General features: G+C 44.7%; 1 protein-coding gene across 4 annotated transcripts in view; it reads right to left on the reverse strand.

Annotated features, from left to right (window-relative positions):
- Positions 1-3,282: 3,282 nt before the first annotated feature.
- Positions 3,283-14,237, reverse strand: part of LOC104697091 — a 31,592-nt gene continuing 20,637 nt past the window's right edge. For all 4 annotated transcript variants that reach the window (XM_039554056.1, XM_039554055.1, XM_039554058.1 and 1 more), the window contains exons 4-9: positions 13,845-14,031; positions 12,875-13,029; positions 11,562-11,588; positions 9,983-10,101; positions 6,066-6,190; positions 3,283-5,556 (exon numbers count right to left, since the gene is read on the reverse strand). In XM_039554056.1, coding sequence (XP_039409990.1) covers positions 6,094-6,190; positions 9,983-10,101; positions 11,562-11,588; positions 12,875-13,029; positions 13,845-14,031 — 585 coding nt within the window. In that variant the 3' untranslated portion in view covers positions 3,283-5,556; positions 6,066-6,093. The remainder of the gene's footprint in view (positions 5,557-6,065; positions 6,191-9,982; positions 10,102-11,561; positions 11,589-12,874; positions 13,030-13,844; positions 14,032-14,237) is intronic.

Consider the following 14,237-nt stretch of genomic DNA (forward strand, 5'->3'; position numbering starts at 1 on the left):
AGTGGCTGTCACACCCATTTGGCTGGTGGTATCCCTTCCCCTGGCAACCCTAGATATAAGATTTTATTTGCAAGGGAAAATTATCCCAACAGCTGTGAAAGCAAAGCTTTCCAAATGCTCCAAACTCTTCTCACTCTGGAATTCTTCTGCTCTAGGCTTGGTGTTAACTGCCTGCCTTGGACAAACTGGAGACCTTGTCAAGGCCTGGGGTGCAGACTGAGGCAGGATTGATGCTAGGTAGTGTTGGCATTTCTGTTAATGACTATAGTGGCTTTCAAAAGTAGCGACCTTGGCTCCATTCGAACACTGAGCAGAAGTGTAGCAAAACTCACTAAAATGAGATCCTGCAGCCACTTCTCTGGGGATGCAGAGCAGGTATCTTGACTGTGCTGAGGAGCTGGGAATTGCACACTTGTCCCTAAGGCACTAGGTAAGTTAGGACTGTGCTCCTGTGGCACGACTGGAAAGCAAGGATGCCAAAGCACTACACAAATGGGCCTTCCTAGTGATGCTGTGCATGAACTTGCTTTTCTTGTCCTAGAAACAGAAAAGGGTAGGTGGCATTTTTCTGGTGAATGAGAATACGGAAACATCATTCCAACTGGAAAAAAATAAAAGGGCCTAGGTGGTTTGAACTTCAGGGGAAAAAAATCAAACTTTACCTAGAGATTAATCTTAAGCGTTCATGTGACAGCAGACAGTTAGGAGTCTTCAAAGGTCTTGGATTAAAGCTAATTTGACAGCACTGTTGGCATAACAGTGCTTTTCTTAATTTTTTAACTTATTTCTTTTAGATGAGAAATAAAACCTGCCATTTTGAGCATCAGGAGCCGTTCAGTATGATGTTGTCAGTCCTAGCAGCTGGGCAGCATCCCTCTTAGCTTTCTGAGGTCCTGGGTGAAAAAAGTACAGCAAAACTCTGAAGTTAGTAGAGGGGAAATTGGGCTCCACCCCCTCCTTCCTGCCCAGCCTGGGGAGCTCTAGTGCTTGCACTCACACTGAGTTCTGCTTACAGCTGCTGGGGGGTAGTCCTTGAGGGGAAAGAAAGATGTTTTTCTCTTTTTTCCTCTAAGACTTGATTAGAAATCCTCCCTGTTAAGGACAGGAGAGGAGTCTTAATTGTACTGCTTTGGGGCCTTTAAAAGGGAAGGGTAGCACTTACACATGGAAGCAAAGAACTGATCGGTAGCTTGCTTGAGGTAGCAGATATTGTTCTTTTTAATTAGTTTTTGCTGATACTGTGTGATAGGAGGGTGTTAACAAGCGGTGGGATCTGTGTTTTAATTCCTTTCCTATTCCAACAAACTTCAGGAGTCATCTTATATTCTTATTTTTCTAGTAGAACTGCTTTTCCCTGCTACTGTCAGGATAACCAGTGATCTTTGTCTTGCATGCTTTCAAAATCTAACCAGAAGAAAAGACTGCTCCAAGTTGTATGATGGGAGGGAGAAGGAGATCACAGGCCAGAAAAAAATCATCATCTGCAGATAGGTCAAACAGCCTCCTCCTTTGGAGTGGGCCTCTGGCAACTAAATGACCTTTGTACAGGTGGAGCTCTGTCTGGGAAAGCAGAGTGTGAACTCATAATGTGCCTCGTGACAAGTCTTTAGCAGCTGTCTGTAATGTTAATTAACTGGGCAATTAGAGGAGTAACATAAACCACACCTTCACAGTGCACCAAGCAGCGTGTTCTGGCACTGGTCTTAAGAGTGTGTGTGTGTAAGCCAAGACCTAAAGACCTCCTGACTGCTACTGGAGCCTTCCTATGCCTCAGTAAGGGAGACAGAAATATTTGCTTAGAGAGTTTAGGTGCCTGTGTGCATGCTGAAGGGGCTGTGAGAGTCAAGTCCCTGCTGCCCTTCGTGGAGTTACTGAACCATCCCAAAGTGGCAGGGAGCTTTGGGTGTGTAGCATATGGGAATTGTGTAGATGCCCCTGCAGGGACTGTCCCTTTTGGTGCAGAGCTGGGTGTAGGAGGTTGGTATGATGCTTAGTGTAGGGTATGTGCAGTGCTAAGTGGAGGTGGGTGAGCAAAGAAACAAACTTAATTCTCTTATCCACTTTGGGGAGTCTTCTGTGTTTAAGGCTTGCTACTTGGTCTTCAGCCAGTGGGAAGGGCATGAGCAGCTGTGGGATGAGATTTGTTCTTGTGAAGCACTGGCACAGGGGCAAAGGCAACCTGCAGGTCTCATCCTCTGCTGCATTGGCCCTGTGTTCACTGCCTGTTCTCCAACACCACTGGGGTGTTAGTGGCTCTCCTGGCTCCTGTTATGCAATATTTGCTTCTGCAAGCAGTGTATTCTTTTCTTTTTATCTTCACGGGTGTGCTTCTGGCTTACTTTTTTTCTAGGCCTCTACATTCTTTAGTTGGGTCTCACTGACTTTTCACCATTACTTTCTTTTGAATACTTGTGTGTGACTTTGTGTATGCACCCTCTTTAGCTTCACTCCATACCACCTGGTTAGACATCTGCAGGTGAAGAGAAGCTGCTCTGTCCAGGAGGGTGCTGCTGGCTGGGAATGAAGGAGCTGAGGTGTTACAGTGGGGATACCGCAACACATGTATCAGACAACGAAGTCTGTGGAAAAGAAATAGATATGGACCGATTCTTGATAGGTATTTTCAGAGAGATGTTTATTTCTCCAGCTGCATGGCTGGGATCTGCCAAGGAACTGAGGTAATCACAGGACCCGAGGGTCCTTGCCCGTTCAGGGGAACACAAAACAACCAACGGGGAAGGAGGCTGAGCAGGGCCAGGGAAACCCCGTGCCTCCCCTCAGGGCCCCTCTGCCAGGGCTACATGGCAGGGGGGAAGGGACCCCGACACTGAGGAAAAGCAGCCCTGAGGCCAGCCAAGATCTGTCATTTGTGGCTGTTGTGTAGTGCTGCTACTGAATCCAGATTTTCAGAAAGAAACCCCAGTGCTGAGCATCAGCACACTTTGTCCCAGTGCCTTCATTGATTCTTCTTGGACGTGCTATGTGTGCTGCCTGTCAGTAGAAGCAAAGCCCACCAACAGCACCCAATATGGGGCCACTCAAAATTAACACATATGTTTTGTCATAGCTGAACTTTCAAAAAGCTCTCCTCACCCTCTAGATCTTTGAGAACAGCACCTGCTTCCAAAGAGCAAACTTGCTGCTTTGCCAAAGCTAAAGAAGCTCTTTAAAACCTTGGAGGTAGCAATTCCTTTTGACTAGCTATGCTCACCTGACACCCTAAAGGTATGGCAGCTGCTATACTATGAGCCAGGTGTTCATTAGTAAAATATCTGAAAACAATTATCATAATAGTAATACTTTTATTAAATTTCTTATGCTTGTATTACAATGGATCCTGGAGTAGAGAACTATACAGTATGTTACACATTATAAATACATTTATTTCTGAAAATACATGAACATATTTAATATAATGCTGTAATAAAGAAGAGTGCTAGTTTATCTTAGTAAAAAAAAAGCAAACACAAAACACCCAACAAACTTCTAACAGGAATAGAGGGGGTTGTAGAAAATACCAGTTCATTATGCTATGTCTTAAAACACTTAAACTTCAGTTAGCACTGATTCACATTCTGTACAGTCTCTGTAAAAAAGCTGGAGGGATAATGGAGGATGTAAGTTAATGCAGGATTTTTGTCCCCTGTATTTATGGAGATATACAGACTATTCACAGAATAATCAAGTCATAAATCTTTCTAGCTTTGGATGAAGCTAGCAAGATATACAGTGACTAACCAAGTCCTGCAGCAGCAGCTAGAGCTGAAACACTAAACACAGCAGCTACTTTAGGGTGCTAACCTTGCGTCAGCACAGCCTTTTCTTTTTAATGGAGATTTGGGTTCGGCTTGTGGGGGTTGGTCATTGTGTTTGTAGGTTTTTTGAGATGCTAAGTAACAGCAGCAGCAACCCTTCTGAGTACTTTGAGAACCTGGCCTGGGCTACTGTCCTCATTCATCCCTGCAAACTATACTGGCCCTGGAATGGCAGGGCTGAGATGCTCCGAATCCCAGAAACGATCCTGCTCTGGTTTGGAGGACTCCAGTGGCTCCAGCTGATGTGGATGAACAAGGGAGAAGCATCTGTTACTGAAAGACTAAGCTTGCTGAAGTTGATCATTCCTGTCAGCTTGTCAAATCTTGGTTCTCAGGCACGTTGGGGTTGGGGAGAGATTTTTACAGAGCAATTACTTGATTTGTAATTATATTGTAATTTATAGGGTAGGATAATCCTTTATCAAGTGGCAATGTTAGTTTACTTAAATCTTTACTCCATGTGTATTAATTACTTTGCTAGTACCAATATGAGCTAGTGTGCAGAGACCGTGGCAACCATGGGATGTTCAGAAGCATGCACTGCCTGTTCCTTGAGTCAGGAAGCAGTGGACATGTGGCAATAAAGCAGCCACCATGCACAGTCATAATGTTACACAGTTGTTAGTGTATCCCAAAGAGCACCAGTTTATAAAGGATATATTTGAATTACTTTCCCTTGCAGCCTTGCTCTCCTTCTCACCTTTTCCCAGTAGAGAGCGCAGGTGGAGCCAAACAGCAACGTGAGTGCCCCACCTACAGCCTCAGGCCCCCACCTGCACGGACAGAGCACTTAAATGGAACTTAAAAGTAGGAATTCAAGCATGGTATCCTGTCCCCCCTCAAAAAAGAGAAGATTGGTTACACAGTGGCTGGGCTGCCCTGTAGGGCAGAGGCTGCCCTAGATGCCCCCCTCCAGTCTCTTGAAAGGCTGATTCCTGCAGTGCTGCTTGCTCTGCTCTCTACAATGAGGGTATACAACGCCAGCTTCTGGGCAGCGTAGCACTGGAGTCCAGGGGCCTCTGCAGAAGGAGCAGGCCCACAGGACAGGAAGCTAATGATGGATTCAGGAATGACCTTAGCTTTACACACTTTGTTTTCCTGTTGGATTCCAGTGAAATGGCACAGCTGTCCATAGGCTGCTCTGAAGGGAGGAGCTGTGCTGGGGACAAACAAAGACTGCAGTTTATGTCCCCCAGATGGAGGAGGCTGTCCTTTCAACAGCCACCTCTGTCCAGGGCAAGGAGTCCCTGGCACTCCTCTAGATGATGCTGTGCCCCATAAAGCTAATGTTTAGTTCAGCTGGAGAAGTCCCCAAAAAGTAATGATAGTTTAAAAGTTTCAGTGTTTCAGGTAATTCTGTTCCTAACCCAGAGAGGAGGAAGAATTTCCAAATCTTAAAAGTCTCTGTTGGTTGTGTTCCAAGATTTTCAGCAATTTTCATCTGTGGCTAGACTTTTTAAAGTACGTTTCAGATTCGGGAGTGAAGCCGTACATAGCTGAGCATGTATCTGCTCACAGACCCTTCTCAACATTCCTTCTTTCCCTTCCTGTTTGTACATGCAGACATACGGAGTTGGCTGGCTTTTGCTTACCCAGGCTTTCTTGGGCTCCAGGTCTTGCACTTCTTTCCCTTCCAAACCTCAATTCAGAGTTGCTCTGTTGACAACTGTAGGATGTAGATTGCACAGAGTGACCCTGGGATTCTTGATTTTGTGTCCTTTGGTGTTCTTGCCTTGACTTTCTGAAACAGAAACATGCAGTGAATGTGAGATTAGAGAGAGTTTCTCTGCATTTAGCCTGTGGGCTGAGTTGGGAAGGTGGGAAGATGAAGCTGAGGCTGGTTTTCTTTTAGTCTTTATTATGGACAGATTGTTTCTTTCCCAAGACATCTCACTGGCTTATTATTTGGAAGTCTTTCAACCAACTGCAGATAAATGAATTTACTGCCGTTTACGTTTTGTAAAAAGGCTGTGATGTAGCCTGTATGACTACGGTTGCCTTTAAAATTGTGGGTTAAAGTAAAAATAACCCAACAAATCAAAAGCTGGGTGACTATTAAAATGAAGTTATATGGGCCAGTCCTCAGTAGGCATTAATCCACATCATTTGAACTTCAAAAATTGGACATGTTGCTGTCTTTGCATGCTGGAGTGTGTCTGGATGAAGGAACAGGACTGCCTCATTTTTGTGCCAAGAAGAAGTGAAAAACCCCAAGCCAACCCACAAAGAAACACACACTGCTGTACTTACTTTACTTTGCTCCATTTGACTCAGGTTATCAGAAAGGCCACACGTTTTCATTCTTTGTATTTTGTCCCAGAACAATCATGGAGTTCCTCTCAGTTTTCCTCAGTTCTGAAGACATAATATCTGGCCTTAACAAATGGAAAAATACATCTGAAGTTGACAGGGGCCAGAATGCATGGCTGTGTTTTTAACATTAATATGCTGTGTATATGTATCTATATCCAATGCAGCTTCCCCCTCTCCAGTCTGAGATTCCATAACAGATGCTGTCCAAATATTTGTAGCAGCATCCAAAAAGAGAGAGCCACACTGTAACGGATGGACACAAACATCATTTTGTTCAGAGTAACCAGTATTTTCTGCTTAGCTGGAAGCTGGGGGATAGACTTATGGTTGAATGTCACAGGGAGCTTAAAATTTCTGGCCTAAAATAGTAACTAGGAAATGAAGTGCTTTGAAGAGCAACACTAAGCTAGCTGCTGTAGACTGTCTCCAGCTTAAGTTTTTGTTTGTTATGTATTACATATGATTGAAATGAGTATAATACATCCTGTTTGGTTGAATTTACTTAGCTCAGGCCTCCAGGACTTATGAGAGACATAACAAACCTTTTGAAATACTTTCTAAACACATCTTTGAAATAGGTTCTGTTTAAGAAAGAAAAGCTGTAGTTTGTTTTTGGGGGGGTTTAAAGCAATATTTGAAAGATATTTACAGAAAATAAATAGCTCATAGCTATTTACTTCAAATCTTTGATTTGAAAAATTTTCAACTCAAAGTCCTGACTAATGTGGTGCAGACTCTTTATTTTGCAAACTACTGTTTTCAGGTTTTTTTCTAAATGTTGTACATTTTTGTTTTGTTCTGCTCTTAGTTCTTTTACAATGGACTGGCCAAACTTCTGCCTTGACGTTCTTTAATTCTTTGGTGGTTTCTCAACCCTGAGCACAGTGTTGAGAATACCTTAGTATTAATATTCCATGTGGAAGCAGCATTCAGACCTGGGTCTGAGGTTCTCGGGCCTTTTTCAGGCTTTACTATACAATATTGAAGATGGGGTTTTGTAATGTTAGAACTGCACTGTCCTTCCTAGCTTATGTCACCCTAACCACAAAGTAGGCGTCATACAGCAGCAAGCTTGTGGTGGCTTCAAACTGAAACTATCATCTTTATCATGAAAAATACTGTATTTGAGGTTAATTCATGCCCGTGCATCTGCATTAAAGCTGCAGCTCCCATAGACACCCAGGTGGGTATATCTGCACAGGAATGTCAGGAGGGGATTGCCCAAAGCTTCCTACATTAGATCCTGCCCTGGAAAGTGGAGGACCATGTGCTGCCTAAGTTCATAACACCATAATGAAGTCAGTCATCAGTTTGTTCTGGTCCTTTGCACAGAATAGATGTTGCTTTGCAGGAGCAAATGTATTAGCAGGAAAAAGAAAATGAAATGAAAACCTGAGCCTGTTTAGAACAATGTATGACAAACCACTGAGTCTTGTGCCAGTCTGTTTACCTTGGCAGGCCTCCCCTCTCTCCTGCTGGAAGAAGAACCAAGTTCTCTCTGCTATGAGAATTCTTTTGTGGATGTTAAAAAAAAAAAAAGTCAGAAAAGAAAAGCAAAACAACCACCCTGGAGCAGATCATTCATCATACAGAGAGTGGGAGCATGAAAGGGGTTTTGCTTTGACCTAGTTACAAAAACAAAGAGACTTTCTCTAATTGCCCAAATGACTCAAGTGGGACTGGGTGTCAAAAGCAACAAATCTCTGCTTCCTTCAGAGCTGTATGCTAATACAGGGCACCAGGCTCCAGCCTGTTCCAGTGCAAGACCTGGAGCCCAAGAAAGCCTGGGTAAGCAAAAGCCAGCCAACTCCGTATGTCTGCATGTACAAACAGGACCAGGAACCAGGACAAACATGTTTCATAAATTATAACAAAGACAGTGGCTTTAAATGCTGTGAGTAGCAGGGCTTCAAGGTTTGCTTTGCCAAGAGTTGCAGATGAGTGAGACTTTTTTGCTTTACCATTCTGGTACTGCTGCAGGAAGGGTCTGTGTTACTGTCCAGCAGCATTTGCTGGTCTGTCGTTGATCCACTAAGCTTAACTTTTTACTTCATAGGAGCCTGAGGGCAACTGCATATCCAAACTGCCATATGAAGAAGGTGCCCAAGTTTTCCAGGCACCGGTGAAAAGGACAGGGTTGGTACACTGCTATTGCTGGGTTTGGGGTAAAAGAGCAAGATCAAATACATATAGGGCTGGGGAATAAGAGCTAGAATGCAGGAGAAAAGGAAATGGAGGGAGATAAGGTGCATGAGTAGAGGCAAGGGGTTTATGTAAATGTACAGGAGAAGAAAGTTAGTAGAAGAAAAGGCCATTCATCAGCTACAGAAAACAGCCTACAAAAATCAATGTGCAAGAGCTCTGAAGATGCCTGGATACAGCCAGGCAAAAAATTGTCCGTTTGGCACCTCATTGTACAGCATTTCCACGACAGTTGTCCATTCTAGGAGACTGATTTCTAGGGAGCTAGAATTTCTGCTAGGAGCTATTGGGCTGACCCTTCATTGGAAACACATTAATTTAAGCAGCTGAGGACCTAGCCTTCAATTCTCATGCAGGGAGTGCTGGTGCTGTCCTCTGCGCTACAGAGATGGGGCAAACAGAGGGTTAGAGAGACAGAACTTCTCTGAAACCCAAATAAAAGTGCTGGTTCTATTAAGGTTTAGCAGGAAGGCTCACAGGAGTTTGTATTTTTTCCCCAGCTGGTTCACCATCTATTTTAGATGGAACTGTTTGATCTCTCTCTGCTTTGTGTTTCTTTCAGTTTCCCAAACAATAGGAGGAAGCTCTCCTGTTACATGTACTTGGGCCCCAACCAAACTTTCCCAGCTGGAAAAATCACTCCATGTATTACAGACAGGTTTTTTTCCAGCTGTAATTACAAGATTCCCAGTTCCCTTATGGATTTTGTAAGGTAGGTACAGGCTGTTTCAAGGGGAACAATAGGACATTCCTGAGTGCTTAAACGTTGTTTCCCCACCATCACCCCCTCTAAAACCGGAGGAGGGCTTAAGCACATTTGAGCTGTTCTGCTCAAGGTTACTGAGACCTCAGCTGAAAAAACATCCAGGGAGGTGCACAGCTCCATCTAATGCTCCAGCTTTGGTGACTAAGATACCCAGGCTCTTCCTGTTACCTGATTATATACACAAAACACTCCAAATTCACCACACTAGCTGGGAGGATTTGGCAAGTGCACAGGGAATATCTGTGCAAGGGGTAGCTGGCAGCACTGTCAGATAGATGTGCACAGCACGGTTTAGCTCAGAGGCAAGGCTATAACCAGCCTGGTAGACAGACTTGCCCAAGGGAGCAGCATGGATCACTTAATAGAAATAAGACTTCATGTTTGACCCAAACATTCATCTACAGCAACTAACAGGTCCCACCCATGAGCACACATTCAGCAAACTTCATCTCTTCTTCCTCTGACAAAAACTGTCCAGCTGATCCTGACTGTCCCATCCCAACACACATCAGCTACAATATGGTTACTGCCCCACTGGATGAAAGGTGGGAAAGCAGACAAAGGAGAGCATAAATCCTGACTGCAATGCTTTGGAGGGAGCAGAAAGACAAATAATTAGGCTATAGAACGGCTCTGGCTAATTGTCATCATCCCCTTGCCCTGCTGGGGAGAAGCGCCTTGCTATAGGGACCCTAATGTTTCCACAGGTAACATCCAGTTGGGAGCATCTGGGTACTAAGGAAGCAAATGCTGCTGCTAGTCAGGAGCAGCATATGCAATGGAAATAAGGTAAGGAGTGGTCTTCTCCAGGCAGCAACAACCAGAGGTAAACCTTCTACCACCTCCTCTCAACACTAAGTGAAAATCTCCCACAGCATAGTCTCACCTATACAACTGTGGGCAGGACCTCTTCAGAGCAGCAGAGGACAGCCCCAACTTGTTCTGGTTTGTCAACCGTGTCTTCCTCATAAGATCTCTCATTTTCCTCCAAGCATGGCTCTCACCCTAGGGAGCAAAAAGAAACCACAACTTAAAGGACCAGAGGCAAGTTGCTGGCAAGTCACCTGGCCGACATATGATACTTTGGGGTACTCCAGGGTGGTGGGAGGAGGAAAGTTTCTTTATTTCAGACAGATAGGGGTCAGGGCCCACAAAAGAATTTTCAACACTGTGCAATGATGCCCAGTGGCCAGCCTGTGCCTGTACAGGACACAAGGAGACAGGATTGATGAACTGTGAGTTAATACTATCTTTTTTTGTATTTTGTTTGGTAACATTTCTCTGCCTAGGACTGCTGTTCTTTCTGACCTTAGGATTTCAGAGAGTGAGGACACCTCACTGGTGAATGCTGAGTAGCTGCCTAAGGGCACGTTTTACCCTATTGTTATGCTGTACTAAAGGAGAAGATCGGTTTGGTTTCCTACCTACTCACATGCGCGCGGGGGTGGGGGGGCCTTTACAACAAAGCCCAAAAAAGCACTTTGACTCTCTTATCCTTTCTATTAGGCCAGGTGCATTGGTATCAGCTTTTTTTAAGGTGGTAACTTTTGTGGACCATGAATTAGAAGAGATCAAGCCTTTGTTTCCCGGTCACGTCCGCAAGCTACAGCTATTGGGCCCTTACATTTGAAATGCTAATAGAGATTATCAGGAGGTCAGGGAGTCTCAGGAGGCATCTCTAATGTTTGTTCTCTCCAGGACCGGCTATCTGGACCCCTAACTAAATGAAGCTGTGAATCAAAAAATTTAATGGGTTTTTTTTCCTATATTGTTTTAAATTTCCTAAAATTATGACTGGAAAACCTGGGGAACAGAACAAAAATTATCATGTCCCAGAACTAGCACAATGGAGAGAAATTATTCCCATTTCAGTGAAGTTTTCAGACCATTGTCACGTTCCTGACATTGTTCTGCCCTGTCCGGAGGTTCCTTCTCCCTGTGTGCTGGCGCTGGTGTGCCACCAGCAGAGCCATTACTACAGGAGTTGTGGCCACCTTGAGAGCACAAGCTGGCAGCTGCCCAGCCACACTTACAAGCCCCAGCAATGCCTACTGCAATTGTTCTTGGGGATATCGGAAAAGTTTTCAGTTCAAAACTTCAGATAAGGTCGTGGCTCAGCTGAGAACTGCAACACCTGATTCAGTGCTATTGAGTTAATTGCCTGTAAGCGAGACTGTTAACTCATGGAAATAGCAAACCTCTGTGTTTACAGCTAGGATTAATGTGTGCTGTGGAAGGGGTTTGAGGCCTCAGCAGTTAGTCCTTCGTTATGCTGGTGTTGTCTCAGACAAGCAAGCACTGCTGATACCGCAGACAGCCTGAGGAGCTGATGCTCCTGTCCTCCATGAGAGTAAACTTCGGGGGTGAGCAAACCTCTTTTGTTCATACGGTGCTATGCACTACACGGGCTTACTCTGTGATAATGTAGACACAAGTTAGATATATTCTGCAAAGGCAGTACATACCGAGATGTTCTTGCTGACGTCCAGAGCCTAAAAACAAAAGACAATTACATTGATAAATAACAAGACAGCGAGACCATTTCCCAGAGTTTGCAACAGACTAGGCTTTGTTCGCAGCTCTGCCTCGGAATGTACCCATAGCCTTGGTCGAGTCCTTTATCTCTTTAGACTCAGTCCCTCACACATGTGATAATCCCTTCTTTCTCCTTCCACCTCTTGCCTCTCTTTTGTATTTAAACTGCCAGTTCGTGTGTATCATACCTAGTAGCCTGGGGATGAGTGTAATGGACAGAATTCCCATACAGTACCGGCACTGTAGGAATAAATGGAGCATTTCATGTTCAGGGTACAAAATCCAATAGTAAGTAACAATACTAAGGTGTGATTTAACAAGAGAGGATGAGGATTCAGTTTAAAGAGCATGGATCTTGGTTCTACGGTCCTGTGAAGTCATCAGAACTTCCCATGTGCTTAAAATAATCTGGAAGCTGGCCGGACACAAGGCAGAGCATGGAGCACCTTTCACGACTCAGCCTTAATTTGGGTTCTGAAGTTCACTGAAGTGTTTCTGACCTATTTGCAACTTTGGGGTGGAAATTTCATGAGAAGTTAAATTCTTTCAGAATTTCAAAGAGAAGTGAGTCTTTCCCGTGAGAGACCTACTCCTTCCTCTTTCCTGTTGGGCTGGGAATACTCTGATTAGTCTCTGCTCTGGCATTTCAGCACTTCTGATCCCCACCGGAACATGAAAGTGCTGAGGCAGACACAAACAGTGGGAAAGAAAGGGAGAGGAAAGCATTCATCCTTGCTCCCTTGGCCTCCAGTGGTACAGATTTGCTGAAACATATTCCCTGGAACACGCTTTGAGGACTGGAGCTAATTACATTGATATGCTGCCAGTCTGGTAATTAAGTGTGGCCAGCTAAGGATTGATCCACTAAAATTTTTGTAAGTGGGAGTGAATGCTTGGTTTAATCTCACTAGCATCTGTAGTGGAGATACTTATGACAGATTCCACACAATGAGTTATTTGGAGTTGGTGAGGACTAAACCCCATGCTGCTGACTGCAGTGCTCCTCTCCCCTGCACCAGTGATCCATTTGTGCCTTTCTTGGCATAAAGGCATAGTCCTTCTTCATTTAAGGTTGGGAGCAGAGAGACACAGACCCCCCTGACCCTCGCTGGCCCAGCTCCGCTCAGCTGCAGACAGGGTTGGCTTGCTCTCCTGGCACCTCGCTCTGATCTGCCTGAGCAGAACTTCTCTCTGCTTCTCCCACGGGTTCCACTCAGAGTCTGGCTCCAAGCTTATCACTCACCTTTTTTACTGCAGGGTCCTTTGACAGAAAAGCCTGTCCCTCAGCCATACTCCCAACTTCTCTGAACTCATTCTCCTTGTTGTTCCTATTGTTTGATGACTTCCTGAGCCCTACCATTGGCTGGCTCTTTCCTGATTCCGGGTATCTCTCACTTCCTGCAATGAAATGCAAGGACTTATTTCTTAGCAGTGTCCTGCTAGGATGGTCTCTGGGCAGTGCTGTCAGCAAGTTACGACTTCAGATGGGATGAGAACCCTAAGGACCTAAAGATGGGTTAAGACCCCATGTGATCCCAAAGGCTCTGACTCAATCCTGCTAGGAAGTTGTTCTGTGGTTCACCAGGTATTAGAAACAGGCTTAAGTCCAAGGTTTGAAACAAACTAATCAGTCTCATTTAGTGAGCCAGTTCACATCTAACATTGGATCCAGACCTTTCATCTGGCTTTATCATCAGTAGGCTGAGCCCAGTGTTTCTCAGCCTTCTGGAAAAGTTGGTTTCTGGATCCAAGCTTTACAGCTGGGGCTTATTTCCACTTGGTCTATGGAATAAGTCATCCTCCAGGAATGTGTTCTGTGCCTACTTGAGAGGGTAGAAGACTAACAACAGGCATAAGGCTTTCCATCTTAGATCAAATCCTACGTTGCGTGGGGGAGGGGGTCTCCACTGATGGTCCCATTCAGGCATGCTAAGTTTCCAATAGAGCTATTATATAATGCATTTGTCCTAATCTTTACAGACACAGCTGCAAAGCAAAAACCCCAACTCACACACATGAAGCAGCCAGTGTTACAATCCTAGGTAGAGACAGAGCATTTTAAATTGCTTCTCTTGGATTTCAGCTAGGGTTTAGTTCTATTAAAACCTTGCTCTGTCCCCAGCTGTCTTTCCTGGGGAAAAGAAAGTGGCTGGTCAGCTTGTTTGACCAAGTGGTGGCAAACGGGAGGGCAGGTTAGAGGTATTTGAACTCACCATTGCAGTTGCTCAGCTTCTCGGTGTTTGCTCCTATTTCTGGGATGATGGAAAGATCAGAAGCGTTTCCAGTCTGAACCAAGAGGCTGTGAGGTCTGCTCCTCCCAGCAAAACTTGTTTTCATGTCTTGATATGGGTTAAGGAAGATACTGGCAGCTCCACAGGAGCAATGTTGCAGAAGGTACTCCTACACCAGACAAAAAGAAAGTATACAGGCTCTCAGGCTGCAACAGCCCAAGGTAATGGGTGGTGCGATGGTACAGAGAAATTGTAAACATTCCAGCCCGGGGATGTCTGTCCTTGTCCTGGGGCCCAGCAGAACCTGGACAAATTATTTAATTCTCTAAAAGGCTGAACAGCCTGTAGTTAGTAATACAGAGCTCTCATGGCTTC

The sequence above is a fragment of the Corvus cornix genome, chromosome 6 (assembly GCF_000738735.6).
Source record: "Corvus cornix cornix isolate S_Up_H32 chromosome 6, ASM73873v5, whole genome shotgun sequence".
In the NCBI taxonomy this organism is placed as follows: Eukaryota; Metazoa; Chordata; class Aves; order Passeriformes; family Corvidae; genus Corvus; species Corvus cornix.